Below are 27877 nucleotides of genomic sequence, written 5' to 3'. Positions count from 1 at the left end.
GGTGGCTCTGTCGGTTAAGCATCTGCCTTCAGCTCAGGTCATGATCCCGGAGTCCTGGGATGGAGTCCCGCAATGGGATCTCTGCTCAGCAGGGAGCCTGCTTCTCCCTCTGCCTGCCTCCTCCTGCTTGTGCTCTCTCTCTCTCTCTCTCCTCTCTCTCAGATAAATAAATAAAATCTTTTAAAAATACATTTAAATAGATAAACACAGTTATTGCACTAGGCCGGAGTTGGGACTAGGAACGTACAGGGGGTGGCCCAAACCCAGTTGGTTCCCATAGACCAGCAGTCTTCCCAAAGAGGATTCCATTTGGTTAAGCGTAGAATTCAGTGGGCAAAGCTGTGGGCCATCGTCAGGAATGTCACTCAGGTAACTTCACCTGACATCACTGGGTACCGGGTACAGAGAGCTTCCCCAGGTGGACACACAACCCTGCAGGGAGCTGGAAGCTGCTGGAGGTAAGAGCCAGGAGACCTGCTACAGAAAATACCTGGAGGTCAGGCCTGGGGCCACCTCGATGCTGTGCTTCCCCTTGGAAAGCCCTTCCTCCCGCCTACCCCTTCATTCTTTCAATATTTATTGAGCCTCTACTGTATGCCAGGTTCCAGGAGCAACAAAGACAAAACTCTCTCCGAGAGAAATAAGACAATAAAAATCAAAACGAAAAAGTTCTAGCAAGTACTCAGCTTCTTTGCCAGGCCCAAGGTGAGGTGTTGGGTCCCTTAATCCTTCCAGCACCCCTCTGAGAGATGTAGGAATGACAGGACTTGGGAACCCGCAGGAATGGCGAGTTTAGGGCCAGGGGATGGTCCAGACAGGCTTTTCCAAGGAGACAGGAATTCCGCTGGGGGAAAGCAGAAGACAGGGTTTTCTAGCAGACGTTAAGAAACAGCAAGGGCACGGGCGCAGAGGTGGGCAATGGGTCCGCGCGTGGGGAAGGCGCGGAACCGGGGGTGGAAGGGTCGTGCGCACGTGGGGGCCACCGAGCCTGCTTCTGCCGGAGCTGAGGCATGGCCACACGTCGTCCCGAGTCCTGGGGCGGGGCGGGGGGAGGGTGTGATATGGGGAGGACCTCAGGGGGCGCTCCTGGATGCCGGCCGAGGCATCTGGGGCGGCGGGGGCTGATGAGAGGGATTTCCCAGGAGGGCCCTAGGGACTTCAGTGGCTCCAGGCCAGACTCAGCTCAGGGTCATGTTGAGGCCTCTCTGTGGGACTGTGTGGCCAGCGTCTCAAGTGCAGCGTGTTGGGGTCTCCACTCAATCTGGTGGCTGGAGCCAGTCCCTCCCTGGGCCAGACCCCAGCCAGCCTTCCTGCTGCGTCCCTCCCGTCCAGACCTGTCTCTGTGATCCCCTCCAGATCTGAAGCAGGGCCAGTCTCAGCCCTCCTAAGTCTGTGGTGGGGGCTGTGACCTCCTGAACACCTGGGATTAAGAATCCAGAGGGAGCTCTGAACCGGCCCATCTTCTTGGTTGGGCGATTGTTCCCCCGAGGGGGGGTTAATCCAGGAAACTTGGACATTAGGGAGCAAGACGGCTATCATATTAAAGGGTTTTCCATCGTTGACGTGGAATAAAAATGGCATGCGACATTCTAAAAATGACTGAATCATTGGGGTTAGAATCAGATAAATCTGGATTCAAGTTCCGGCTTTGCCATGTGTGGCTTTGGGCGGGCACTTAACTTCCCTGAACCTCGGTTTCTTCATCAGTATGGGAGGCCAAAACCCTGTGTGATGTGCGCAGCACAGAGCCTGGTGTAGGGGGAGTGCTCCGTAAAGGGTGGCTATTGTTAGGGATGTTTTCACCTCAACTAAATCACTCTATGGAAATCACGGTGTTAAAACCGTCCGCTGATCCACATGACCCAGCCCTGGAAAAACTGTTATTTATCAACAAGCACCGAAAAGTAGTGACCTTTCGCTCATAGACACTCTTTTACAGACATCTTAGAAGGCATTATGGATAAAACAGGTTCACTAAGGACTGTAGCAGGTAAGGGAGAAGGGACCGCAGTAGTGAGAAAGCACTTTACAAGCGATGAAGAGATAAGGGTCATCTGTGAAATTATTCAGCCTCACCAGGGACCGGGGGCTATACTATCCAACTAGCGGACTTGCTCTCTCTCCTTCCTCCCTCCCTCCCTTCCCTCCTTCCTCCCTCCCTACTCTTCCTCCTTCCCTTCCTCTTTCAATCCTTCCCTCCCTCCCTTCCACTTTTCCTCCTTCCCTCTTCCCTCCCTCCTTCCCTCCTTCCTTCCTCCTTCCCTCTCTCCCTTCCCTTCTTCCCTTCCTCCCTCCCTACCTCCCAACCCTCCCTCCCTCTCTCCCTTCCTCTTTTAATCCTTCCCTCCCCCTCCCCTTCTTCCTACCTTCCTCCAACCTTCCTTTTCTCCTTCCCTCCTCCCTCGCTCCCTCCTTCCTCCTCCCTCCCTTCCTCTTTCCATCCTTCCTTCCTTCTTCCCTCTCTCCCTTCTCTTCTTTCCTTCCTCCCTCCCTCCCTTTCCTTCTTTCCTTCCTTCCTTCCTTCCTTCCTTCCTTCCTTCCCTCCCTCCCTCCTTCCTCTTTTTCTTTCTTATTGAGAGTAGCAAGAATGACAAGGATGGTATGAATTAGACAAGCTAATAAATGGCTAGCAGTAGTCTAAAGGGGTGTGTATCTTTCTTTTTTTCCTCTTTTCCTTCGTTCCTTTCCCTCCTCTCTTCCTCCTTTCCTTCCTGTTTTAATGTCTGTGATGGGAAATTTCAATCACACACAGAAGTGGAGAGAGTAGGATAATGGACTTCGGTGTGCCCATCACCAGCTTTAATTTTGTCACTGATCTTGCTTTACTTATTCCTTTGTTCTAACAACACTATTTTGCTACAGGATTTTATTTATTTAGTTAGTTATTAAAGATTTTATTTATTCATTTGACAGAGAGAGAGAGAGACCACAAGCAGGGGGAGCAGCAGGCAGAGGGAGCCCTGCTGAGCAGGGAGCCCTATGCAGGACTTGATCTCAGGACCCTGGGATCATAACCTGAGCTGAAGGCAGATGCTTAACTGACTAAGCCCCTTGCTACAGCATTTTAAAGTAAATTTCAGACATCATCTCTCCTGTAAATATTTCAAAATGAAGGATCTTATGTTAGAGAGCTAACATAACCAAAATGCCATCATCACACCTAAGAAATGTTTCCTTAACATTAAAGACAACGCCTGCTTAGAAAGCAGGTTGGTAAGACTCAATGAGAAAATATCCATACACTTTGACACAGTAACTTTGCTTCTTTTTCCACCTAATTATAGAAAAAAGTTTATTCCGTAGCCTAATGTGTAAGAGAAAAATACATTAATTGGAAACAACTTGACTGTCTAACAATAGTAATTACGGTGTGTTCGCGCAAGGATACGTATAAAGTTTTGAGGTTGAGTCGCAATGCTTATAGTTAATGCCACAAAGACCAAGCAGGATTTGAAATTACATATTCAGTGTGAGATCTGTAAAAATGCCTGTAAAAGGTCTCCCTGAACACGGGCTGTATCTCAGATGCCGAGCAAACGGTGTTCACTCAAAAGGTAGGGCGTCCTTAGTGCTTCTACTAATGAGGACATCACTGTTCAGAGACATGAAATAACTTTCTAGAATACCCCTCAGCTGCTAAGATGCAAACTCAGGCATGGACGGAACCCCAGATTTGTCTGGTGCAACAGCTCAAGGATCTGACCGTTATCTGGAACCCTGGGCATCAAAATGTTAACAGTAGTCATCACTGACTGAGCGGTGGGATTAGAGGTGATTTCTTTTTCTTCGTCACACCCTTCTTCGCTTCGCAGCATTTTCTACTGAAGGTATTCATTTTATGTTAGAACAAAGTATGTTCGGAGTACATATTTTAAATTGTATATTTAAAAGTTAAGACAGAACATGTTTGACACACGTGCTAGATAAGGAGCTAACCTGACCATGTGAAAAAAAAGACTCCTATAAATTAGTAAGAAAAAAAGATAATTCAGGGCAAAAGATGTGACTCAGAAACCCAATGGCTAATGATATAAAACAGATTCTGTATCTCACTAAGTGGCCAAGTAACTGAAAATTAAAGCCACGGTGAGATACCATTTTCTATTCATGAAATTGGCAAAAATCAAAAAGATTGATCATATCCACGCGCTGGTGAGGCGATGGGAAGGAGGAAGGGGCTGTTTTGGTGCTATCTGTTAGCACCAAGCACCTACCCCCTTGACCCAGCACAAACCCAGCACTTGTAAGACTCTCGTCTTACAGAAATAAAAGCATCATTTGTAAGGATATATGTTCATGACGTGTTATTGCTGCATAATTTGTAGGAAGGATATTGGGAAAGCACAACTGCCCCCCAATAAGGAAACAGTTTCATAAACCAAGATCCACCAGTTCAATGGAGTATTAAGCAGCCATTAAAAATAATTAGCTCTATAAGCAATAACTTGCGAAGAGGAAAGGAAGACTCAGAGTATTGTGTAGGGTCTCCCGTCGGGCAGCACCGCGCCCCTGGGCTCTTGTCGGAAATGCAGAATCTTGCCCCCACGCTAGACCGGCTGACTCAGAATCTGCTTTTTAACAAGATCCCCTAGGGAAGCACTGGTGTGCAGGGGGATTCTAACGGGAAAGCCTTCTCATGTATTGTGGCAAAAATGGGTAGTCAGCCATCCAAATAATCCTCTCCTTCTATCCTACTAACTTCTCATTTTTTGGCTGGGCACATGGCCACCCAGGATAAAGGTGAATTTCCCAGCCTTCCTTGCAGTTTGTTGGGACCATGTGCTGAGCTCTGGCCAAGAGGACAGGACTGAAAGTGAAGAACATCACTTCTATCTTGTGCCCCTAGAAGGGAATACACCTGTATTACTCTGGGCGTTTTCTTGCTTTCTGCTCACAGGAAAATGTTAATAACTGAAGGAGTCACTGTCTTAGCTTGTACTACCATGACAAAATACCACGGCCGGCGGGCTTCAACAACTGAAATTTATTTTCTCACAGTTCTGGAGGCTGGATGTCCACGATCAAGGTCCGGCACAGTTTGGTCTCTGGTGAAGCTTCTTGTCCTGGCTTGCAGATGGCTGCCTTCCCCACTGTGTGCTCACATGGCTTTCCCGTGTGTGTGTGTGTGTGTGTGTGTGTGTGTGTGTGTGGAGAGAGAGGGAGAGAATGAGCTCCCTTTCTTCCTTTATTTAGAAGGCCACCAATCCTATCAGAACAGGGTCCCACCCTTATGACCTTATTGGACCTTAATTACCTCCCAAAGGCCCCGTCTCCAAATGCAGTCACATTGGAGGTTAGAACTTCAACCTATGAATTGAGATTTAGTCTATGGCAGCCACCGTGGACGCAGAGACGGGAGCCACAGAAGGGACGCCCCACCCCCTGGGCGTTAGACGGGGGAGAAACTAGGATGTTGTTCAAGTCACTGCTCTTGGGTTTCTTGTTCGGCAGCTCTACGGCTTCCTAACCGATTCATGCCTGCATATGTTTACAAAAGCTCCACTGAGCAAGAAGGAGAGTATAAAATGATGCCCTCGAAATGGGCTACGGGGTGGACGTGGTGAGCAAACTAAGCGCACCGCGGGAACGTTACCCAACAGCATTTTACAGTCACACTCAACGTCGGACAACTATGGGAAACGAGATTGTTCCCATTTTGTAAGTAAATGCCTAAAACAACAAGAATCTTGCCAGCAGGATTCTTCCTTGTCATGAGACATCACACACATTCCAGCCTCCGCACACACGAGTTTCCCTCGCTCCCCCCTCGCGTCCGCGAGGATAGGATAGGGAACAAGGGACAGGATAGGGACAGGATAGGGAACAAGGTCGAACAAGCAGCCCCAGTGCTGCAGGAACGTCTTTCCAGGGTTTTATTTTCCGTCCTCCTGTCCGTTCTCCAAGTGCCTGCGGGTACTCCTTGCAAGAGGGAGGACGTGCACAGCCCCCTGAAGGCGCTCTCACCCTTCCTAGTGGTAAAATGGCATCAAGGGCCCCCATCGGTTCACGATGGGGAACTTGACTTCATGGTGATGCGGGCAGAGGCAGCCAGGCAGTAGAAAGTAGCCCTTGCCCTCCTCGGGCGTGGGCTGCAGCTCGGGCTCCAGGAGGCACGGGAAGCCGGCACTCTGGCGGACCCGGTTGGGGACACCCTGGGCCAGGTTCAGGGCGTGGGAAACGGGGTACACGGAATGGCAGATACTGGTGAACCTGCATTCGTCCTCCGCTGCGGCCACACGGTCCTGGTCCTGTGGGGGGAAGAAGCCGGGCTGTCCCAGGTCTTTGGCTGTCACGTGGAGTTTTCTGAAGGCGGGGTATCCGTCCTCCAGCTTGGGCTTGGAGCTGGGGACGACCCTATAAAACTCTTTGTCCCGGAGTTGGGCATCCAGCTTCGCTTGCTGTGGAAATAAGTCACACAGGAAGGGACGGCTGAGAGAGGTGAAAGGCGGCGCTTCCTGGGCCTTATCCAAGACAGAGCACGTGTCTCTCTTTAGTTAGAAAAATTTAAATTGGTTTTTGAATGGTGATATATCCGACCCAGGGAAATACTGAAATAATAGAAAAGGGTTTCTAGTGAAAAGTCAGTCTCTTTCCCATCCCTCCTCCTCCCTTGGTTCCCATGTCCAGAGGCACCCGCTGAAGTGTTTTTTCTATCTTTCTAGATATAGTTTATGTTTGTATAAACATATAATGAAGTGTTACACCCCCTGGCTTGTACGCAACTGATGCCCATTATAATCCCACTCTGCATTTTTCTCCCACTAAGTACTATATCCCAGAAATTGTTCCTTCTTTGTACAGAATTTCTTCTTATTTTTAGTGGAGTTACCTGGAGACAGGAAAGGATTTCTTGAACAAGATTTTAAAAGGGCAAATGATAAAGGGAAAGACTGGTACATCCGACTATGTTAAAGTAAGAATTTCTAGTCACTGAAAGGGAGGGAAAAGACAAACCACAGCCTGTGAAGTGTTGCCATTTCTGTTACTGACAAATGAAACCCGTCTAGGATATTTACAGAACTCCTACAAATTAAGAAGAAAAAGACAAGCATCCCCACAAAAACACAGCCAAAAGATGCGACAGACATCTCACAGGGTAATAAATATCCATGAACATAGGAAAAGATGCTGAACCTCATTAAAAAACAGTGAAATGAAAATTATAAGCACAAGAAGATATTATTTCACAGCCACCGAACTAGCCAAAATCGGAAAGTCTTTCAATACCAAGTTGATGGCAAGGTTGGAGAGCCACAGAACACACGGTCCCCCGCTCCGGTGACACGGCCACTTTGCAAATAGTGATGTTCCCCAGGGCAAGCAATTTCCCTCCCACGGCAGCGGACCCTGCGCCTTAGGCTGTGTAATCCACATTGCAGCATGGGGCTCTGGGAGGAGTGCCAGAAAAGTAAAAACCTAGATGACCAACAGGAGAGGGGACAAATATATGATGGCACATTCATACAATGTAATACGACACAGAAGAAAGTGAATAATATATTATAAACAGCATAATATTCAGCAAAAAGTAAAAGTCACAGAAGAGTATGAATAACATGGTCCAATGTATAACAGAGCTCCAAAAGGCAAACCTCAACAGCTTGTTTAGCGGGATACATACATACACAGTGAAACTATTTTCTATAAGACACACAAGGGAATGATTAACCCAGAACTCAGAGTAGCGGCTACCTCTGAAGGTGGGAGGAGGGCTGGGAGCAGGAGGAGCCCCCTGGGGGCTCTAGGGTACTTCTAATGTGCTATGTTTTCATTCAGCTGGCTGATGCCAGGTACACTGGTGTTTGTTTTGTTAATGTTATTTAAACCGTGAATGTATATCATTTACACTCTCGTGTGCATGACTTAGGGTTGATGTACATTTTAAAACATACACACAAAGCACACGTGTAAAAGATTTTAGCTCGCCCGGCATCAGATTCTGTTCTCAACAAGTGCCCCGAATACCACGCATAATAAAATGAGGTAGACATGATTTCGGTGGGCCATTGAACAGAAGACAAGACTGAGTAGCTTCTTACCTCTTGTGGTGTGACTCTGGAGGATTCGTGCTTCCCGTAGTGTTGATAGTCAACCATGTAGGAACTTTTGTATATGTCTAAATCCACAGGGGCCTGAAGGGCAAGGGAGATGACAAAACAAGAGATCTCATCTTGCCATTCTTCCACCTAGAAGCATTCGGCGGCTTCTCATTGTCCGTAGAACCAAGACCAAATTTTGGGCCTGGCATTTGGAGCCCCTCCTGATCTGGCTTTTATTGACCTTTGCCATCTCGCCCCTCTTGGCTCCCCTCCTTGCCTTCTGCACCCCAGCCTCACTACACTCCACTTTTCCCTTATCTCCTGCTGGAAACACTAGTGGGACAAACTCCTACGCATGCTCCAAAACCCAGGTTAAATTTCTCCCCCCAAACAGCTATCCCACTCTTTTAGTCCTCATCTCCCCCAAATTAAACTCTTTCTCCTCTGCTTTCATAGCACATTTTACATCCCTCGTTACAGCACTTACCAGGGTGATTGTAATTGATTTAACGAAATATACTAGATTAGGACCTAATCTTTCGCATCTCTGCAGCCTTGAAGCCCAGCACAGAGCCTGACACACCAAGGGTGCCTAATAAATGCATGCTCAATAAATAAATGAACCCCCAGAAAATTGTATATCCTTACTTTCCTCCGCCTTTTAAACACACACACACACACACACACACACACACACACACACACACTCCCCATTCCAGAATGACGACCAGAGGAAGCCCCAAGGCGCCTGGGCCTGTTTCCTAAAGCTGATCAACCTTGAGGTGGTCACAGGCCACAGAAACCCACAACACTCACCTGTCCGGGGTACACCACACCTGCCATAGCAGCCAACCTAGACACAGACAAGTTGGTTAGCCTTAATTCTGCCATAGGCCGGGGGAAACAGCCGTTGTCCCCAAAGCTGTGCCAAGTAAGCAAACTGCCCCAGACCTCCTAGCCCTCCCCGGCACGTAACTCAATCATCCAGGGCTTGAGGGCAGCAACAAGGATCAATGGACAGGTGGACAGGGGTCCTGGGGCAAAGGGGCAGGAGCAGGTCCCAGAAGGAATCCAAGCTGATGAGAACATCAGATTCACCTTTCAAGCAGGGCAGGGAGTGTGCTGGTAAATCTTTAACAACCACCTTTTGGAGGCAAATAAATAAGCAGTGGTTGTTAACATTTACCAATTTCTGTGTAATGCTCCCACCGAGGCCCATCTCAGGCCATCAGCATAATGCCGCTAATGCCGACTTGCAAAGATGTACGTGGAATGGGCTCCCGGAACCAGGCTGAGCTGACTGCAACACCCGGGTCCCACCGAACCAGGGCTCTGAGTCGCCCTGAGGAAGCCGACTGCAGGCCTAGGACTTAGAGGCGCCCTGATTCAGGAGCACAAACCATGTCTTCTAGTAGGGTTGGGGGTATCCAGGCTGAAGAAAGTTGTGAGGCTCTGCGTTCCCCGTTGAACAATAGCAGCAGATAGGTCCAGTCCTGCCCCTCACTGCCCAGCCCTGAAGTCCTAGTGGGGAGCCTTACAGCTGGGCACTGGGGAGCAACCTGAGGTCCCCGCTCTTGTCTGGTCCTCCACTTCATTCCCACGGAACACTGCCCTGAGCCTTACTCCATTCAGTGGGCTGTGGCCCAGCATGGTGGTGGCCAGACCTAAAACAGTCCTATGTCCCCTCCTTTTTGTGCATGGACAGCTCTCCTCCTGGGGCTGGGGGCCAGCTTCAGGGCAAACAGCACCTACCCGTCCTCTACCAAGAGGATGACTGTGCTCCTGTCCTCCCCACTCCAGGTGCCCCTGCTGCATGAAGAGTCCCACCAGTGTCCCACTGCCACACCTGTCCTTGAGATGAGCCCTCACCTACTAATACAGGCTGCTTTGGTCACAGTCCCTGGTCATTGTGATGGGTGACTGGCTCACCTCCTGTGTGGCAGTCCCCCGGTCCCTGGCTCACCTGCTCACGGCAAGCCGCTGGCGTTCTACAACACCTGAGCCAACATGAACTCCGGCAGCAGCACTGGAAGGTACCGGGGAGGTGGGGGCTTGCCAATACTCTGCAGAGTCGGTCGTTTCCAGGAGAGGAAGGTAAACAGAACCCCACATGGATTTTGACATCAGACTGTGGTGGGCCACTGGATCCACTGCACACCACAGCCCCTCCTGGCCTCTGTTGCCTGAAAAGCTGGCCTGTCCCTCCTCTGTCCATCAGAATTTCACCCTCTTTCACACCGTTGAGCTGACTGCGATCCAAAAATGAAAAATAAAGTAAGTGGTAATGAGGATATGGAGAAATTGGAGCCCTCATGTGCTGCCCGTGGGAATATAAACGGTGCAGCCGCTGCGGGAGACGGTACTGTGGTTCCTCCAAAACTTACACACCAACACAGAATCGCCCTGCGATTCTGAGCGTGTGCCCTGGGGAACTAAGAGCATGGACTCACGCTCGTGCGACCACGTTCATAGCAGCGGTATTCACAGTGGCCAAGAGATGGAACGACCCCAATATCCATCAACAGGTGAGTGAACACACAAAATGTGATATACACATATGATGGAATACTACTCTGTTTTTTAAAAAGTTTACGAAATTTCTCATTCCTGTATGGTTAACATACTGTGTTACATGAGTTTCAGGTGGACAATATAGTCATTCAACAATTCTACACATTCCTCAGTGCTCATTACTGGCAAGTACACTCCCTGATCCCCAAACCTAGGTCCCCCATCCCCCCACCTGCCTCCCCTCTGGTAACCAGCAGTTTGTTCTCTATTGTTACAAGTCTGTTTTTTTGGTTTGTCTTTTTTTCTTTGTTCAAATACTATACAGTTTTTTTTTTAAAGATTTTATTTTTATTTATTCAACAGAGAGACAGCCAGCGAGAGAGAGAACACAAGCAGGGGGAGTGGGAGAGGAAGAAGCAGGCTCATAGCAGAAGAGCCTGATGTGGGGCTCCGATCCCATAACGCCGGGATCACGCCCTGAGCCGAAGGCAGACGCTTAACTGCTGTGCCACCCAGGCGCCCCAAATACTATACAGTTTTAAAAAGGAATTGTAATACATGCTACAACATGAATGAACCTTGAAAACATGCTGAGTGAAATAAGCAAGACCATGAAGGACAAAGATTGTACGATTCCACTTATACGAGGTACCTAGGCTCATCAAGTTCATAGAGACAGAAAGTAGAGTGGGGGTTGCCAGGGGACTGGGAGGAATGGATACAGAGTTTTAAGAAGATAGGCACTTTCTGGAAGAGGATAGGGGTGATGATGATTGCACAACATTGCAAATGTATTTAGACCACTAAATTGCACACTTTGAGTGGTTAAAATGGTGAAATTTTATGTTACATATATTTACCACAATAAAAACTATTCACTTTCTTTAAGGTCCACCTCTTCCATGAAGCTCTCCTTGGTCTCTCACTAGATGCCATCATAGATTCCTTTTATTTATCCAACCAATATTTCTTGAGCACTGTTTCATGTTGGGTGCTGTTCTGAACTGTGCCAGATTCAACAAGTGAACAAAATAGATGGGATCCCCCTGATTGCACAGAGTTTACATTCTGATGAGAGCAAAACACAGGGTAAACAAAGTAATAATTGCTCAACTGCTCCATTAGATCCAGCAAATAAACAAAGTGAAGTCTGAGAGAATGACTGAGTGGCTCTTCGGGGGGTCCAAGAAGGCCTTTCAGAAAGGGTGGCGTTAGAGTGGAGATCTGAAGTGTAAGAACCAGTCATGGAAAGATCTGGAAGATAGGGCTTCTCAGCACAGGTCAGCAAGTGCAAGGCCTGTAAGGGAGGAACCAGGTGGAATGAGGGGGGCCCAGGAAAGGAGTGGGTGAGGCCAAGAGGCCAAGAGCAAGGGTGCTGTGAATCTCTGACTTTCGCCTTTCTGTAATGGCATGCCAGTTTCCCTTTGGAGAACAATCTCTCCTCCATATAGGGATCATGTGGTTTGTGGGGGTACTGACCCTACCCCAGCTCTAAACGGGTGTGTTGTCCCTAGAATAGTCCATCCCCCAGGCCACCGTGATTGATGCAAGGAGAGGCTCATGACCCAAGGTGGACTGATAAGCATCCCCCTTAGCTCCTGGCAGAGTCTCTCTCTTTCTGAGATAGTAGGCACTGAGAACTGTGGGATCCTGACACTGTCCGAAGCCATCTTTGCCACCAAGTGGGGAGAGCCTGGCTGCGAATAAAATCAGCAGAGAAAAGAAGACCCAAGAGATGAAGACAGAGGGTGACTGCATCATGAGGACACTAGCTCGGCCCCTGGATACAACCATGCCTGAAGCTGAACTACATCCCGACTTTGCAGTTTATGTGAGTCAGTATATTCCTTTTCCGGCTGAAGGCAGTTTTGGTTGAGTTTACATAACTTACAGCTAAAGCAGTTCTAACAACTTCAGGGTTGGAGAGCTAAAGTAGTTATTTCTCCTAACAAACTGTGGTGTCCTTTCAGGTAAGGAACGTGGTCTTAGTCACCTTTTTCTCCCTCAGGGCCTTGTCACTTACAGTAGGGATTTAAGAAGTACTTGTGAATATAATAAGCCTCAAGGAAATGGCAAAGAACGGGGTGAAGAACAGAACGGCAGGCCTGCAGAGATGAAGGTGGAGAGGATACCTGGGCCATAACAAGTGATTTCTGTGCCTTAAGGATATAGTTTCAGGGAAATATTACCAAGTAGATGGAGTCTTTACTTTCAATCCTGATACCAGCGATCTACATGCCCTTGGGTAAATCATGTAAGTTCAATGGAAATCAGTGTGACCGTCTGTAAAATGGGTATGGAATATCCACCCGAAATGAATGTAGAAAGTCAAATGAGTGCGTCTGTGATGGTTGTTGGTTTTCTTCAAGCCAGGGTTCACCCCCATTTCCGGAGTTTCTGCTCTCTGCCCAACATGGTACAGGGCCTGTACTCGGAGCAGGGAGGTAAACAGGAAGTGGCCTCTGCCTTCACGAAGTTACAGTGTGATGACAGATAAATATCTCATACGAGTGAGTCTTTAATTACAGCTGTGACAATGCCATGGAAGAGAGATGGGGTGCAGGGACCTGATCCGGTCTTGGAGGGAAGACTTGCATCGAGTAGTGACATTATACCTCAATCCTGGGGAGGAGGGAGGATGCTCTGGCCTGTGTGACTGCTGTAGGGCTAAAGGGAGCCTGGTCTTGTGTGGAAGACAGAGGCCACTCCGCTAGCCCAGAATAAGAGGGACAGTGTGGCTCCAGGTGAGGCTGGGGGTGGGGGTGTTTCCTCCAGCGGGCTACGGGAGCATCGGTGGGTTTTATCCTGAAAATAATGGGAAGTACTGGGGAGTTGAAGCAAAAGGGTGAAGCAACATATCACAAGGATCACTAGTGGACAACGGCCTGGTGGGAGGACGAGACAGGATCCCGGCCATCAGGCCACTGGCTGATGATGGTGGCTGGGACAGGTTGGAGGAGATGGCGGTGATACCGAGACGCATGGGTGGATTCAAGAGGCACTTTGGAAGTAAACTCTACAGAATTTAATCATTATCAGGAATCAGCAAGGGCAAGACAGGCAGAGGCAAGACAGAGAGAGGTATCAAAGATGAGGCCCAGATTTTTGGAATGAGCCGCTGGGGGCTGGTTGCCCTTTGCTGAGGGAGGAAATGCAGGTGGAGGAGCCAGCTTGGGGATCAAGACCACCACGTTGCATTTGTGGCCCCTGCGTGGCTTCCAGGTGGAGAAGCCGGTACACAGCTGGGTAGGAGAATCTATGGCCTCAGGAAGAAAGCCCCAGACACTCTGGAATTGCGGGTGATAGAGGCGGTATTTGAAGCTAACAGAGAGGGTTTGCCGTATTGGGGGGAGCATAGCCTCCCTCCCACACAGCCCTGCAGTGCTAGGCTGCCCTGAAGAACTTTCTGCTGCCTCCCTAAAAGGGTGTTCGAGGGCAGCAGGAAGGAAATCAGGCCACAGGAGGGAAAAGGTGAAGGGGTTCACGTCCTTGTTCTTCTTTTTGGTTTCCGGGGTTTGTTGATTTCACCGCCATCAGGTTTCTGCACAATCTCGGGGCTTCAGAGCTAACGCGGCAGCGTCCGTGTGACAGCCTGCAGGAGCCGGGCGGGGCCTAAGCGGGGCCACCCGTGGCCTCACGTCGTGGGCAGGTCCACTCCGAGAGCCTCAGTGCCCTCGTTTCCTCATTGAGAGCTGAAAGGCCGAGACTTCCTGCATCCACAGCATAGTTAGGAACTTTTGTAAGCTCGCCCTGAAGTATGGCAAAATCACCGTGTGCCAACGTTTAAGCTTTTGTGGTGTGATCCATGTTCTTTTTCTGAAGCAACACAGCTAATTTTCTCATGGTTCTTGCTATCTCCTTCAGCAGCACGCAGGGGGGGGTCTTTTCAACATTTATCAGGGATAAAAAATAACCAGAAAGCAAATCCTGTTTGTTTTTTTTTGTTTTGTTTTGTTTTTTAAGCCTAAATAAAAGCGTTGGGTTCAAACTGCGTAGGGTAAGACAACGCAATTGCACAACAGAAACTGATAGGAGTGTATTTCTAAAAGCCGGGTGAGGGTGAAGTAAATGTTTAAAAGCACACACGAAACACATTATGTGGACAGCGATCCGTAAGCAGTATACACACAAAGCAGGGCACACCAACAGCTCTCACCGAGATCCTCGTCCCCTTCCTCCGGTGGGAATATTGACCTATCTTCATTTCCTTATTGACAAAATACATATGGACAGGGTTGGATGACAAAACGAAAGGAGAAAAATAATGTACAATGCCTTGGCGTCAGGTCTGGTATGCTGTAGGAGCTTAATTATTGTAACATTCATTCATCTGAGAGAGAATTGGCTTGGCTCTTTCTGGAGGGAAAGCTGGGCCCCAAGTTTCTGTCTATGCAAATTCAGCATGTTAATATTGTTAAATCACAGGAGGAAATTCTTTTCCCAAACCAGAAGCCCTCGAGTTCCTCCAGGCTTATATTAAAGGGATTACAATCCATTTCCTTCCTAATACGGCTAATGCGCTATGGGAAGCCCTCAGGCCAGGGATTAAAGCATTTACGCCTTTAATTAGGAGCAAACCTTCCCTTAGAGCCTGAAACACAAACAGCAAGTCGACACTACAAAGGCCTCCTCCCAGCACATGGGGATACCGATCCCTCTCCAGGAGCCAGGAGCCTCCAAAGGGCTTAGCCAACGCCCCCATTCCCAAACAGGGTGCCTTAGCTGGGAGGGCCCTCCGAATAAATGGACACCCCTTCACGGGGGGGGGGGGGACAAACAAACAAACAAAAACGGATCCGTGGAGTTAATCAGAATCAGCCCCTGCCTTACAGCTCGGGGCGGCAAGAGGGCCCCGCGGAAGTACCACATCTTGGAGAGGGGACCGGACGCTACATTGTCTCGCTCTTCCAGATTTCCCCTGGGGACTCACACAACCGGGCTTTCAAGGGGACACCTCTGAAAATTAAGACGTGTTTGTCCTTCAGAGAGGTCTGTCCTCACACAGATGCCTTCATCAGCCCCAAACTCGGGGTCTGCCAACGTTTTCCATTCATAGCCATAGCTGGGTCGCCTCGTGCAGCCCAGGGACCACCTGCTTCGGAGTCCCCTGGATACATATTAAAACCCAGATTTCTGCTGCTACCTTCTGTGTCAGAAATTCTGGGAGAAGGAGCCAAGCCCAGAATCTACCTTTTAATAAGCTTCCCTGGAGATTCTCATGATACTCACCTACAAGGCAGTTAGGGCCAGGCCACCCCTAGCTCTCTGCAGAGGAGGGAAATGAGGACCAGAGTCTTCCAGGGACTTGTACCAGTTCAGGGAGCCAATCAGGTCCCGGCCTGGGCAGCACGCACAGTACACGAGAACTGTACCAAAAAGCCTGTTGAATTGTTAAACTGGGATAAGAACTTACGGTCTTCTGCTTTATTGGTTCAACATGCGACTGTTGGTGGCCTTAGGTGAGCAAGGCGTGTGTCCGATGCTGGGGGTAGAAGCAGGAAGGGGGCAGACTTGACAAGCTGGGCAGGAGGGTGGGGGGTGGGGGAGGAGGGAAGTGCCCGAAGGGAGACTGAGCAAGCGCAGGAAGGGGGTCCGGAAGTGAGGACCATCTGGTATAAGAGGGAACTAACTACATACGGGGCAGAGATGATGTGACCACATCAAGTCTTAAATGGAGAGCCTCCTTTTGTCCACATCTGGCCCATCTCTGAAGGTTCCGGCAACTCTCGACCTACGGTGGGAACCATTTCCTGCCTGCTCACGCTCACCCACATCCCTTCTCTCTGAACGTTTATAACACCCCAGCAGAGATTTGTCACTTAATTGATGCCATTTCCATGTCTTTATTCAAGTATGCATTTTTCACTTCCTGCCTTAGGCCTCTCCTGAGCCTGCCAGCTTGGGTTGACAAATGCTAGACCCTCCAACAGTGTTCTTTGGTCCTTTGGGGGCTTTCTAAAGGTCAGGCGGGGGCTGCGCAGCAAACGCCTTCCATGCAGGGCTGAGGAGCATGGGCTTTCCGAGTATACGCAGCAAAGAGTTGGAGAGTCTGGTGATTTTGCATTTGAACCCAGCTCTGCCACTTACAAACCACTTGCATAAGTATTATCTTCTCCGTTTCCTTCTTAAATGGTAAAATGGGGATTAAAACACCTACCTGGCAGAAGGGACTACAAGGCTGTAAATTCCCTGCTCAGCCCTAACTACGCCTGGCCCCTAGCACGCGCTCAATAAACAAGAGTGTGTGAAGCCTGTCGCTCAACAGGACAGGACGAAAGGGACTTTTTAAAGAAGACCAGTGTGGGGGAGGTGCACCACACAGTCGGGGAGGAGGAGGGCACGGAACAAATGACAACCGCTGGAGGCTTCTACTACCGACCAGGCACTTGAGAGCGGACTGGACTTCGGGTGATGGTGTTAGTAACAGAGCGCATCCTCTGTGCTGGCTTCTGCTCCCCCCGACAGCTTCACTGTAACCCTACCATACAGGTCCTCCTTACCCTCCTCATTTGGTAAAGGAGGCACAGAAAGGATTAGTGACTTGCTTGGGGTTCCACACAGGTATTAAGTGACAGAGGCAGGATTTCAGCCCCAGTGGCCTGCGGCCAGAGTTCATGTTTTCAATCACTGGGCCATATGGCCCCTGCAGCCCCGGAGAGACATAGGATGGGGTTCTAAAGAGGGCAAGAAACATGCCGGAATTTGGGGGATAGTTTTTATTATCAAACAATGTCCTGAATTCCCTAAGACAGTGCAAAGCGGGCCCTGATGCGGAGGCTGGCCCCCATACTGACGCCGTGGTGTTCTCCGGTTGCACATGACAATTTCACACAATACCCATGTCGGCCAAGACCCCTGTGATCACGATGGATCATGACAAAAACAAGGCAACTGGGTAATTATGTTTGAACACACACAAACCAGGAGCATTGTCCTAGATCCAAAAATGACCAGACACTGCCCTATCCCAGCTAACAAGCCTCCGGGACTTCTGAAGCCTGAACTTATCCTCCTGCCTGATGGACGGGAATTCGTAAGATACCCGTTACAGAGTCATCCGCTTCCTGAAAATGTCCAGAGCAAAGCCCTGCTTCCTTGAACCCACCCTCAAATCACCTAGTACAAACCCAGATCCTATAATAAATCATTTTTGAAAGCATACGGGAAAGATGGCGGTGTGGTGGGAGGACCCTAGGCTGCTCTTGTCCCTTGAACACAACTAGATAACATCAAGTCATTCTAAATACCCTAGAAATAAAGGCTTTTGGACACCTTATTCTTCTAACAGCTTCCCGTTGTGTGTGTCCTCCCTCTTTGCAACTGGACAGAACCCCAACTTGTTCAAGTCCCTGCAGATTCCTAATGGTCTCTGGACGGAAGTCATTGTCGTCTCTCTGGAAATCCCAAGGTGTCAGCACGCAAGCCGTTTTCCCAGGCAGCCTCTCCCAGTCAGAAGCCAAATCTTGGTCAGGCTGTGCCTCAGCCGGGGCCCCTGAAAAGGGTCCCTGTCCTCAACTTTGGCTGCTTCGTTTTCGGGTTTCTCTAATCTCTCCCATAAACGGGGGGATGAATTATCTCCTGAAGTGAGGATGAGAATCTTATCAACACCAAGGAATTGTTAAGAAGAGTCGGTAGTAAAACAGAGGCCATGTCTGGCCTGGTGAGTGGCGGAGAGAGCCCAAACTACAATTCTTCATTTGTTTTAGTTCATTGTTATTTCAGTCATGCCCAAAAACATTTTTAAAAAAAATCCATCCAGATTATCAGCTTCTCTCTATTCTATTACCGTAAAGCGCAAAATACGTGATACAGGTGAGGGAGGACGTGCTCAGCGGCCTCAGATCATATGTTTTCTCAATAAATGGCGCTTACTATTTCTTAAATGACATATTTCAAAAAAATTAACTTATTTAATAATTTTAAAAATTTTCATGTTTAGTAGAAGATCAGTCACTTCTCAGAATTAAAATACACAAATGACCAATAAACAGATCATTGGAATCAAATCAGAAGGAACGCAAACACACAGAGGCAATTTTCCATCCATCAGAGTGCCAAAAAAAGTTTTAAATATAATCTCCAGTCCTGGTGTGAGGAAAACAGGCGCTTCCTCATATACTGTGTTATGAGTATAAGCTGCCATAATCTTTTTGAAGGCAATTGGAGGGAACTGCCAAAAATGTAAATGGCTGTACCTTTCGACCCTTGGCAATTATGCTTTTAGACGTTGCCCTTACATCGATGATCGCTCACATGTGCAAAGATAGGCATGATATGTTCGTGATGGCATTGCTGGAAATAACAAATACCTGCAACGAGCTGAATTTGTATCAGCAGGAACTGATTGAATTGATATGGGTCCACCCACACTATGAAATACTAGTATGTCTTTAAAGAAAAACCGGTAGATCTTCAGATGAACTGAGATGGAAGGATGTCCAGTTCGTGAGAAGGAGAAACCATTTCTGTGAAGATACTAAAGAAGGATTTGTTACCCTAGGAGATAGCTGGATAGAAGGCTTTTGCCCAAAGGCCTGGAAATGGAGTGGAAATGTATAACCTCCAGGGTCTCTTGCCCATCATAAATCTAAGATGCATTCTATGGGTACTCGGTAACCATTGGTTATTGTGATTATTGATGGTGATGATGACGATGAAGATGGGAATGGGGAAGATTCTCTGCCCAAAAGAATTAGAAGAAGAATATTGTCCTTTAGAGGCCTTACTCTGCCAGCAATTACAGCAACATATTAGCAACCCTTATTTTGTCTCCTTGGACCTCTGTCAACTTTCCTAAGTTCTTTCAAATGCCTTTTGGGCCATGAGTCTGGGGTCAGTGGTGGGTCGGGCCATTTAGATGTTGAAAGGGCAAGGTGACCAGTAAGTCACACCTCTGTCCCTCCCTGCCTGACCTGGCACTGGCAGTGTAATCTGCGGGGGGATCTCCCTTCATGCCATCACATCGGAATGAAGTGCCGAGAGGAGCATCTTTCCTAGGAATCTCGCTGACAGATTGGCCAGTCAATTTGAGGTCAGCGCCTTCACACCTCATAATGCAACCTGGCAGTGGGAGGTTGAGAAAGACTTTTCTGGTTACAAACACTTTCTAGATAAGTTAGTGGATCTTAAAGTGTGGTCCTTGGACCTCCTGAAGTGATTGCTAAGAACACAGTCTCAAGAAGTCACTGCATATCTTCCAAATCAGAATTTGATGGGGAACTGGAGTGAAGCATGGGAATCAGCATGCTAAACTCACTCGCAGGGAATTCTTTTGTGTCCTGAAGTTTGGGGACAATTGAGGAAGATCTTAGTGATATTTTGCCCATAGACAGGTCTTTCAGGATCCCATTATATGACCGGTTATATCTTTGTGTGAAGCATTTTTGTAAGCAGTCAAGTGACCCTATATCTATTCTATTCCCCTGGTGTAGAGAATAATTAAAAATAAATGAACCTTGATTTAACTGGGCACCTCGGTGAAATTCCAACAGTATCACACATAATACCACCACCACCAACATTAGGACAAGAAATAAGAAGACTTCAGGGCATATTGTGTAGTTAGATGCTCTTTACTGATTCACTTAATGAGCAAACATCAAACAGCTCAGAGCTATACACAAGAATTTGTTAAATAAATAAATAAATTTTAAAGCTTGGTTAAAAAAAAAAAAAAAAAAGAACCTGTCTTCAGTTCCGAGAAGTCTTCTATTTGTATTCATTTGTAACATGTAGTACATAGAGGTAGGATTTTGTTTTTCCCTACTCTTTCTACCAAAACCTTGAATGTGATCGTTCCACTGGTTAAAACCGATTAACCATCTATGTGTAACAACACCTGGAACCTTCACCATTTCCTCCCTCTCTTCATTCTTTCCTTTCTACAAATATTTATTGAGCACCTGATGTATGCCTGGCATTGGGCATGTATTAGTGAATAAAGGGCATTCCCTACACTTTCTACTTTCTGGGGTGGGTTTTATAGGCATAACTAATCACAGAAGTATAAGTACAGAAATGATGAGAAATAACTCATGAACACCCTTGATCCAGAGAAGGCCCTAGTGACGGTTGCGGTCTGGGGAAGCAGCATGACTCCCTGCATGGGATGCTGATTTAGGTTCAGCTCAGCTGCCCCACCGTTTCTGAGACTGATTCCTGGGCAGCCTATTCAGCTCTGCATCCTCTTACAGAAAACGCAGATAAGAATGTCTGCCTTCCTGGGCAGCCTCTCCGGAAAACAGTATGGAGGTTCCTCAGAAAGTTAAAAAATAGAGCTATGCTACGACCCAGCAATTGCACTACTAGGTACTTACCCAAAGGATACAAACATAGTGATTCCAAGGGGCACACACCCCCCAATGTTTATAGCAGCAATGTCCACAGTAGCCAAACTATGGAAAGAGCCTGGATGTCCATCGACAGATGAATGGATGAAGAAGATGTGGTATATATAGACAATGGAGTATTACTGAGCCATCAAAAATAATGAAATCTTGCCATTTGCAACGACATGGATAGAACTGGAGAGTATTATGCTAAGCAAAATAGGTCAGTCAGAGAAAGACAAATACCATATGATTTCCTTTACATGTGGAATTTAAGAAACAAAACAGATGAACATAGGGGAAGGGAAGGAAAAATAAAATAAGACAAAAACAGAGAGGAAGACAAACCATAAGAGACTCTTAACTATAGGAAACAAACAGAGTTGCTGGAAGGGAGGTGGGGGAACTGGGTGATGGGCATTAAGGAGGGCACTTGATGTAAAGAGCACTGGGTGTTACATACAACTGATGAATCACTAAATTCTACCTCTGAAACTAATAATACATTACATGTTAATTAAATTGAATTCTAATAAAAAATTTTTAAAAAGAATGCCTGCCTTATAGAGTAGTTGAATGCATTAGAAGATTATATATATATATATATATATATGGCACCTGGTACACAGTAAAAGCACAATGACTGATAGCCATCTCCCCCCCAAAAAACCCCTTCCAACCCTATATCTTTTTTAAAAACTACATATTTTTGAGGGAGGCAAGATGGTGGAAGAGTAGGAGACCTCGTTTCATCTGGTACCTTGAATTTAGCTAGATAGCTATCAACTCATTCTGAACACCTATGAATGCAACCTGAAAAGTAAGAAAAGAATTGCTGGAATTCTACAAATAGAAGAGTGACCACTTTCTGCAAGGTAGGAGGCGCGAAGAAATGAATCTGAGGGGATATATGGGAAGAAAAACAGGGAAGGGGGGGAAGGAGCCTCCGTAAGTTGCTACCAGAAAGTGATATATCCTGGAGTGCAAAATCAGAGCTTTTAGAAGTCTGCTCCAGTGAGAGGCATCCCTGCCTGAAAGGTGCTCAGGTGGCGAAGCGGGTTAGAGTCCTAGGTGGGACAGTGTGGTCTCAGGATCCCTGGGGTCACAGAAATGCCTGAGCCAGCAGAGTTCCCAGGCATCGGAGCGGTGAAACTGGCTACAGTTAGTAAGGCCTGGAGTGGGCTTTCAGCTCAGTTTGCCATAAACTACGAACCGCAGCACAATCGGGTGACCCTTCTCCGTGTGGGGGTCTGCAAAGGGCAGAAATGCAGCAACCCTCTGCCTTCCCCTGGGAGGATCCGCGCGGGCACGCACCGCAGGAGTCTGCAGAGTCTGGTGCACAGAAAAGAGAAGACTGCTTATCCCTAAGGGTTTACTGAAGACAGGGGGCTGCGATCTTTCAGCTCCCAGGCTGGAGATTGGGGCCCGGCCATTTTTATTTTCATCCTCTAAAGTGGTGTGGAAAGCCTTCAGGGAACAAAAGCCACACACAGCAACCAGAAGAAGCTTACACTGAGCCGGGCCCCTGCTAAGGGGCAGTGCAACTCCACCCAGGCAAAGACACCTGAGAATAGTGCAGCAGGCCCCTCCCCCTGAAGACGGGCTAGAACATCAGGGGAATACCAAATTTACGGAGCACGGAGCACCGAGAACTGCAAAACTCCAGTGCTAGGGGAAAAGAGTATATAGAATTCAAGGGTTTTTTTCTCATGATTCTTTTATCTTCCTGTTTAAAATTTTCTTTTTCCTTTTTTCCTTTTCAACTGGTTTCTTGTTTTATCACTCTTTGCTTTTAAGCCTTTTTTTAACTTTCATTTTTACATTTCCATTTTATAGATATATTGTATGCTTCATTTGTGGCTTCCTTTCACTGTAATCAATTTTATTTTTGTTTATATACAAGTTTTGTTTCTTTACAATTTTGAGATTTAGCGTCTTCAAACAAACAGACCAAAATACACCCAGGACCAAGTGGATCACCCTGTTTTGTCTATCTGGGAGATTATATTCTCTTTTTTTCCCCTTTTCCTTTCCTTTTCTTTTTGTTTTTTGTTTTTTGGGGGTTTTTTGGTGTTTTTTCTGTCTTTTGTTTTTGACCTCTTTGGATTTCTCTAAGGTATATTTTGCTTGGATCATGGTTGATACTTTTGATTTTGTTCTCTCAATCTATTCTTCTCTGGGCAAAATGACTTGAAGGAGGAATTCACAACAAAGGAAAGAACCAGAGGTAATACTCCCTGCCACAGATCTAATAAATATGGATATAACTAAAATATCAGAGCTGGAATTCAGGATAACGATTATGAAGTTACTGGCTGGGCTTGAAAAAAGCATAAAAGACTTTAGAGAAACTCTTAATACAGAAATAAAATCTAATCAGACCGAAATTAAAAATGCCTTAACTGAGATGCAGCCTAAATTGGATGCTCTAACAGGTAGGATAAGTGAGGCAGAACACCCTGACATATAATAGTGAAGCTTGCAAATTTCAGAGATATCCTGAGATATCCTGAGATATCAGAGATATCCTGAGAGAAAATCCTGAAAGCAGCTCAAGGCAAGAGCTCCTTAGCCTACAATGGTTAGAAATATTAGACTGGCAGCAGACCTATCCATAGAGACCTGGCAGGCCAGAAAGGACTGGCATGATATATTCAGTGTACTAACTGAGAAAAACATGCATCCAAGAATACTTTACCCAGCAAGGCTGTCATTCAGAATGGAAGGAGAGATAAAGAGCTTCCAGGACAAACAGAAACCAAAAGAATGTGTGATCACTAGACCAGCCCTGCAAGAAATATGAAAGGGGATCCTGTAAGTGAAGAGAGAGCCCAAAAGTAACATAGACCAGAAAGAAACAGAGACAATCTACAGAAACAGGGATTTTACAGGTAATTCAATGGCACTAAATTCATATCTTTCAATGGTCTTCCACCTAAAGGAGCTGGAGAAAGAACAGCAAATAAGGCCTAAACCAAGCAGGAGAAGAGAAATAATAAAAATTACAACAGAAACCAATGAAATAGAAACCAAAAGAACAGTAGAAAAGGTCAATGAAACTAGAATCTGGTTCTTTGAAAGAATTAATAAGATCAATAAACCCTTATCCAGATTTATAAAAAAATTTTTTTAAAAAGAGAAGGTACCCAAATAAATAAAATCATGAATGAAAGAGGAGAGATCACGACCAACACCAAGGAAATACAAACAATTTTAAGAACATATTGTGAGCAACTATATGCCAACAAATTAGGCAATCTGGAAGAAATGGATGCCTTCCTGGAAACTTATAAACTACCAAAACTGAAACAGGAAGAAATGGAAAACCTAAGCTGGTTATGACCAGCAAGGAAATTGAGGCAGTAACCAAAAATCTTCCAACAAACAAGAGTCCAGGGTCAGATGGCTTCCCAGGGGAATTCTACAAACATTTAAAGAACTGACACCTATTCTTCTGAAGCTGTTTCAAAAAATAGAAAGAGAAGGAAAACTGCCATACTCAGTCTATGAGGCCAGCATTACCTTGATCCCAAAACCAGATGAAGACCCCACCAAAAAGGAGAATTATAGACCAATATCCCTGATGAACATGGATGCCAAAATTCTCATTAAGACACTAGCCAATAGGATCCAACAGTACATTCAAAGGATTATTCACCACGACCAATTGGGATTTATTCCTGGGGTGCAAGGGTGGTTCAACATTCATGAATCAATCAATGTGACACATCACATCAATAATAGAAAGGACAAGAACCATATGATCCTCTCAATTGATGCAGAAAAAGCATTTGACAAAATTCAGCATCCTTTCTTAATTAAAACTCTCTGCAGTATAGGGAGAGAGGGACCATACCTCAATATCATTAAAGCTATGACATCCTGGCATATAATAGTGAAGATTGCAAATTTTAGAGATAAAGAGAAAATCCTGAAAGCAGGATGTGATGAGCACTGGGTGTTATACACAACTGATGAATTACTGAACTCTACATCTGAAACTAATGGTGTACTATAGGTTTGCTAATTGAATTTAAAAAAACACACAAAACTACATATTTTGCTTTTGTTTCTCTTGCCAGAGGAGACATATCTAGAAAAATGTTTCTACGGCAATATCAAAGAAATTCCTGCCTATGTTTTCTTCTAGAACTTTTATGGCTTCATGCCTCATATAGGTCTTTAATCCCTTTTGAGTTTATTTTTGTGTATGGTGTAAGAAAGTGGTCTAGTCTCATTCTCTTGCATGTTGCTGTCCAGTTTTCCCAACAGCATTTTTTGAAGAGACTTTTTCCCATTGCATATTCTTTCCTCCTTTGTAGAAGATTGACCATATAATCTGGGTTTATTTCTCCTTTATTTACTCTATTCCATTGATCTATATGTCTATTTTTGTGCCAATACCAGCTTTGTAGTATACCCTGAAATCTGGGATTGTGATACCTCCAGCTTTGTTCTTTTTCCAGATTGCTTTGGCTATTCAGGACCTTCTGTGGTTCCATCAAATGTTAAGATTATTTGTTCTGGCTCTGTAAAAAATGTCGTTGGCATTTTGATAGAGACTGTATTAAATCTGTAGATTGCCTTGGGTAGTATGGATATTTTAACAACATTGGTTTTTCCAATCCATGAGCATAGAATACCTTTCTATTTGTTTGTTTCATCTTCAATTTTTTTCACCAAGGATGTCTGCAAATGAATATATCTGATACCAGATGAATATACAAAATATATAAAGACAAATAATCTGATTAACTATGGACAGAGAACCTCAATAGCCATTTTCCCAAAGAAGACACACAGGTGGCCAACAGACACATGAAAAAATGTTCAGCATTACTGTCATCAGGGAGATGCCAAGTAAAACCATGATGAGATGTCACTTTACACTTGTCAGAATGGCTAACATCAAAATCATGATAAAGAAAAAGTGTTGGCGAGGATGTGGAGAAAAAGGAACCCTCTCGCCCTATTGGTAGGAATGCAAATTGGTGCAGCCGCTGTGGAAAAGTGTGTCCATCCCTTAGAAAATTAAAAATAAAATCACTATATGAATCTAGTAATTCCACTACTGGGTATTTACCCAAAGAAAGTGAAAACACTAATTTAAAAAAGTATATACTCCCCAAGACTTATTGCAGCATTCTTTACAATAGTCATGATCGCCAAGATGGGACCGTGTGTCCATCCATAGCTGGGTGGATAAAGAAGAGATGGTGCATATGTATAATGGAGTATTATGCAGTCATAAAAGGAATGAAATCTTGCCATTTGCAACAACATGGATGGATCTCGAGGGTAGAATGCTAAGTGAAATAAGTCAGTCAGAGAAAGACAAATACCATATGATTTCACTTGTGTGGAATTTAAAAAACAAAACAAAGAAAGAAAGAAGAAAGAAAGAAAAAAATGAGACAAAAAACCAGACTCTTACATATAGAGAACAAACTGGTGGTTGCCAGAGAGGGGGAGGGTGGGGGATGGGTGAAAGCAAAGAAGGGGATGAAGGTGCACTGATCTTGAGGAGCACTGAGAAATGGACAGAATTGTTGAATCGTCATAGTGTGCACCTGAAACTAAGCTCACACTGTATACTAATCATACTGAATAGTAATAATAAAAACCCCACGTATACAATCATTGAAATTCTTATTAAATGTATCGGGTCAAAAACTGAGCTCCACTCCCCCAAAACCTTCTCTTTCTCATCTTCGTGAGGAAGGTCACACATCAGCCCAAGCCAGACAATCAACTGCCACCCAGTTAATCACCAAGTCCTCAAATTTTTCTTCATACCCTTTTCCAGCCACTGTTGTTTTCATAGAGATGGACCCCTGCCTGCAAAGGGTTTCGAATTAGCTTTTCTGCTTTTGCTCAATTCTCTACCCTGTGAACGGGATCATCGTTTTAAAGACCTTGTCCCAAGTATTCATCCCCCGGGGTTAGAACTCCCTGTGCTCTCCACTACCCTTAGGATAAAGCTGAACCTCTTCACTTGGTCCACAGGGTCCTTCTAGGCGTAGCTTCTGCCCACCTCTCTGTCACCGCCACCCCCCCCCACCTCCCACCTCCAGCATCGCACTGAAGCCAGTCCCTCGGGCACGGCAAGCCATCTCTGGGCCCCGGGCCTCTGCTCACTTCCTCCTCCTCTTTACGCAGCTAGCAAACTTCTCTCCAGCCTGCCACTTCCTTCAGGAAGCCCTCTGTGACCCCCACTAGAGCATGCTAGGTGCCTCCACTGTGCTCCTGACACACGTGAACTTCCTCTGTCACGATATTTACCACACATCGTGGCAGCTGGCTATTTACTAGCACACAGCCTCAAATTCCAGCCCTGATACTTAGCTGTGAAGCCCTAAATAATGCTACTCACCAGCACGGGGCTCAGTGTCCTCAACTGTCACAGATAATAACAGTGCCTACCTCACAGGGTTGTGTGAGGATCAAACGCGATCGCGCACGTAACGTGTTCCACACGGTGACCTGGCATATAATAAATATTCGGTCAAAGCTGGCTATCATGATAGTTGTCATAACCACTAAAGGTAGGGGCCACTAGGGTTGCCTCCCCATTATCTATTCTGACCTTCGGCCACTGCGTAGCAGTTATGCAGTTTGGGGACAATGGCCTCCACCCCCAGCTCCACAGATACGATCTGATGCTTCCAAGCACGGCTCTCAAGCTTCAGCAGCACCAGGATTACCTAGAGGGCTTGTGCAATGTAGACTGCTAGACCACACCCCCACAGTTCTTCATTCAGATTCTGATCCCAAGGATTTGTATTTTGGGCAAATCCTCGTGCTTCTGGCCCAAAGACCACACTTAGAGAAGCACTGGTCTAAGCCAATCAGGGTATCTTCTTTCCTTTGCCTTACAACTGATAGGGGACGGGCACACGGATTATGATGGTCCAGTGTGTGCAGGGGAGCCGCACTCTCCCTGAATGTAAGGCCAGTGGCTGCAGATACTACTGGAAGCTACCTTGCAGTCATGCAAGC

At 46.4% G+C, this 27877-nt stretch overlaps 1 protein-coding gene across 1 annotated transcript in view; it reads right to left on the bottom strand.

Moving 5' to 3' along the window:
* Positions 1-3279: 3279 nt before the first annotated feature.
* Positions 3280-27877, bottom strand: part of TEX37 (testis expressed 37) — a 79109-nt gene continuing 54511 nt past the window's right edge. The window contains exons 3-6 of the mRNA XM_034659492.1: positions 10003-10288; positions 8856-8892; positions 8040-8132; positions 3280-6398 (exon numbers count right to left, since the gene is read on the bottom strand). Of these exons, the coding sequence (XP_034515383.1) occupies positions 5970-6398; positions 8040-8132; positions 8856-8892; positions 10003-10163 (720 nt within the window). The 5' untranslated portion in view covers positions 10164-10288 and the 3' untranslated portion in view covers positions 3280-5969. The remainder of the gene's footprint in view (positions 6399-8039; positions 8133-8855; positions 8893-10002; positions 10289-27877) is intronic.

Source organism: Ailuropoda melanoleuca, chromosome 4, assembly GCF_002007445.2.
Source record: "Ailuropoda melanoleuca isolate Jingjing chromosome 4, ASM200744v2, whole genome shotgun sequence".
Lineage (NCBI taxonomy): Eukaryota > Metazoa > Chordata > Mammalia > Carnivora > Ursidae > Ailuropoda > Ailuropoda melanoleuca.
Note: the sequence above shows the minus strand (reverse complement) of the source record. Positions and strands in the feature narration are given on the sequence as shown.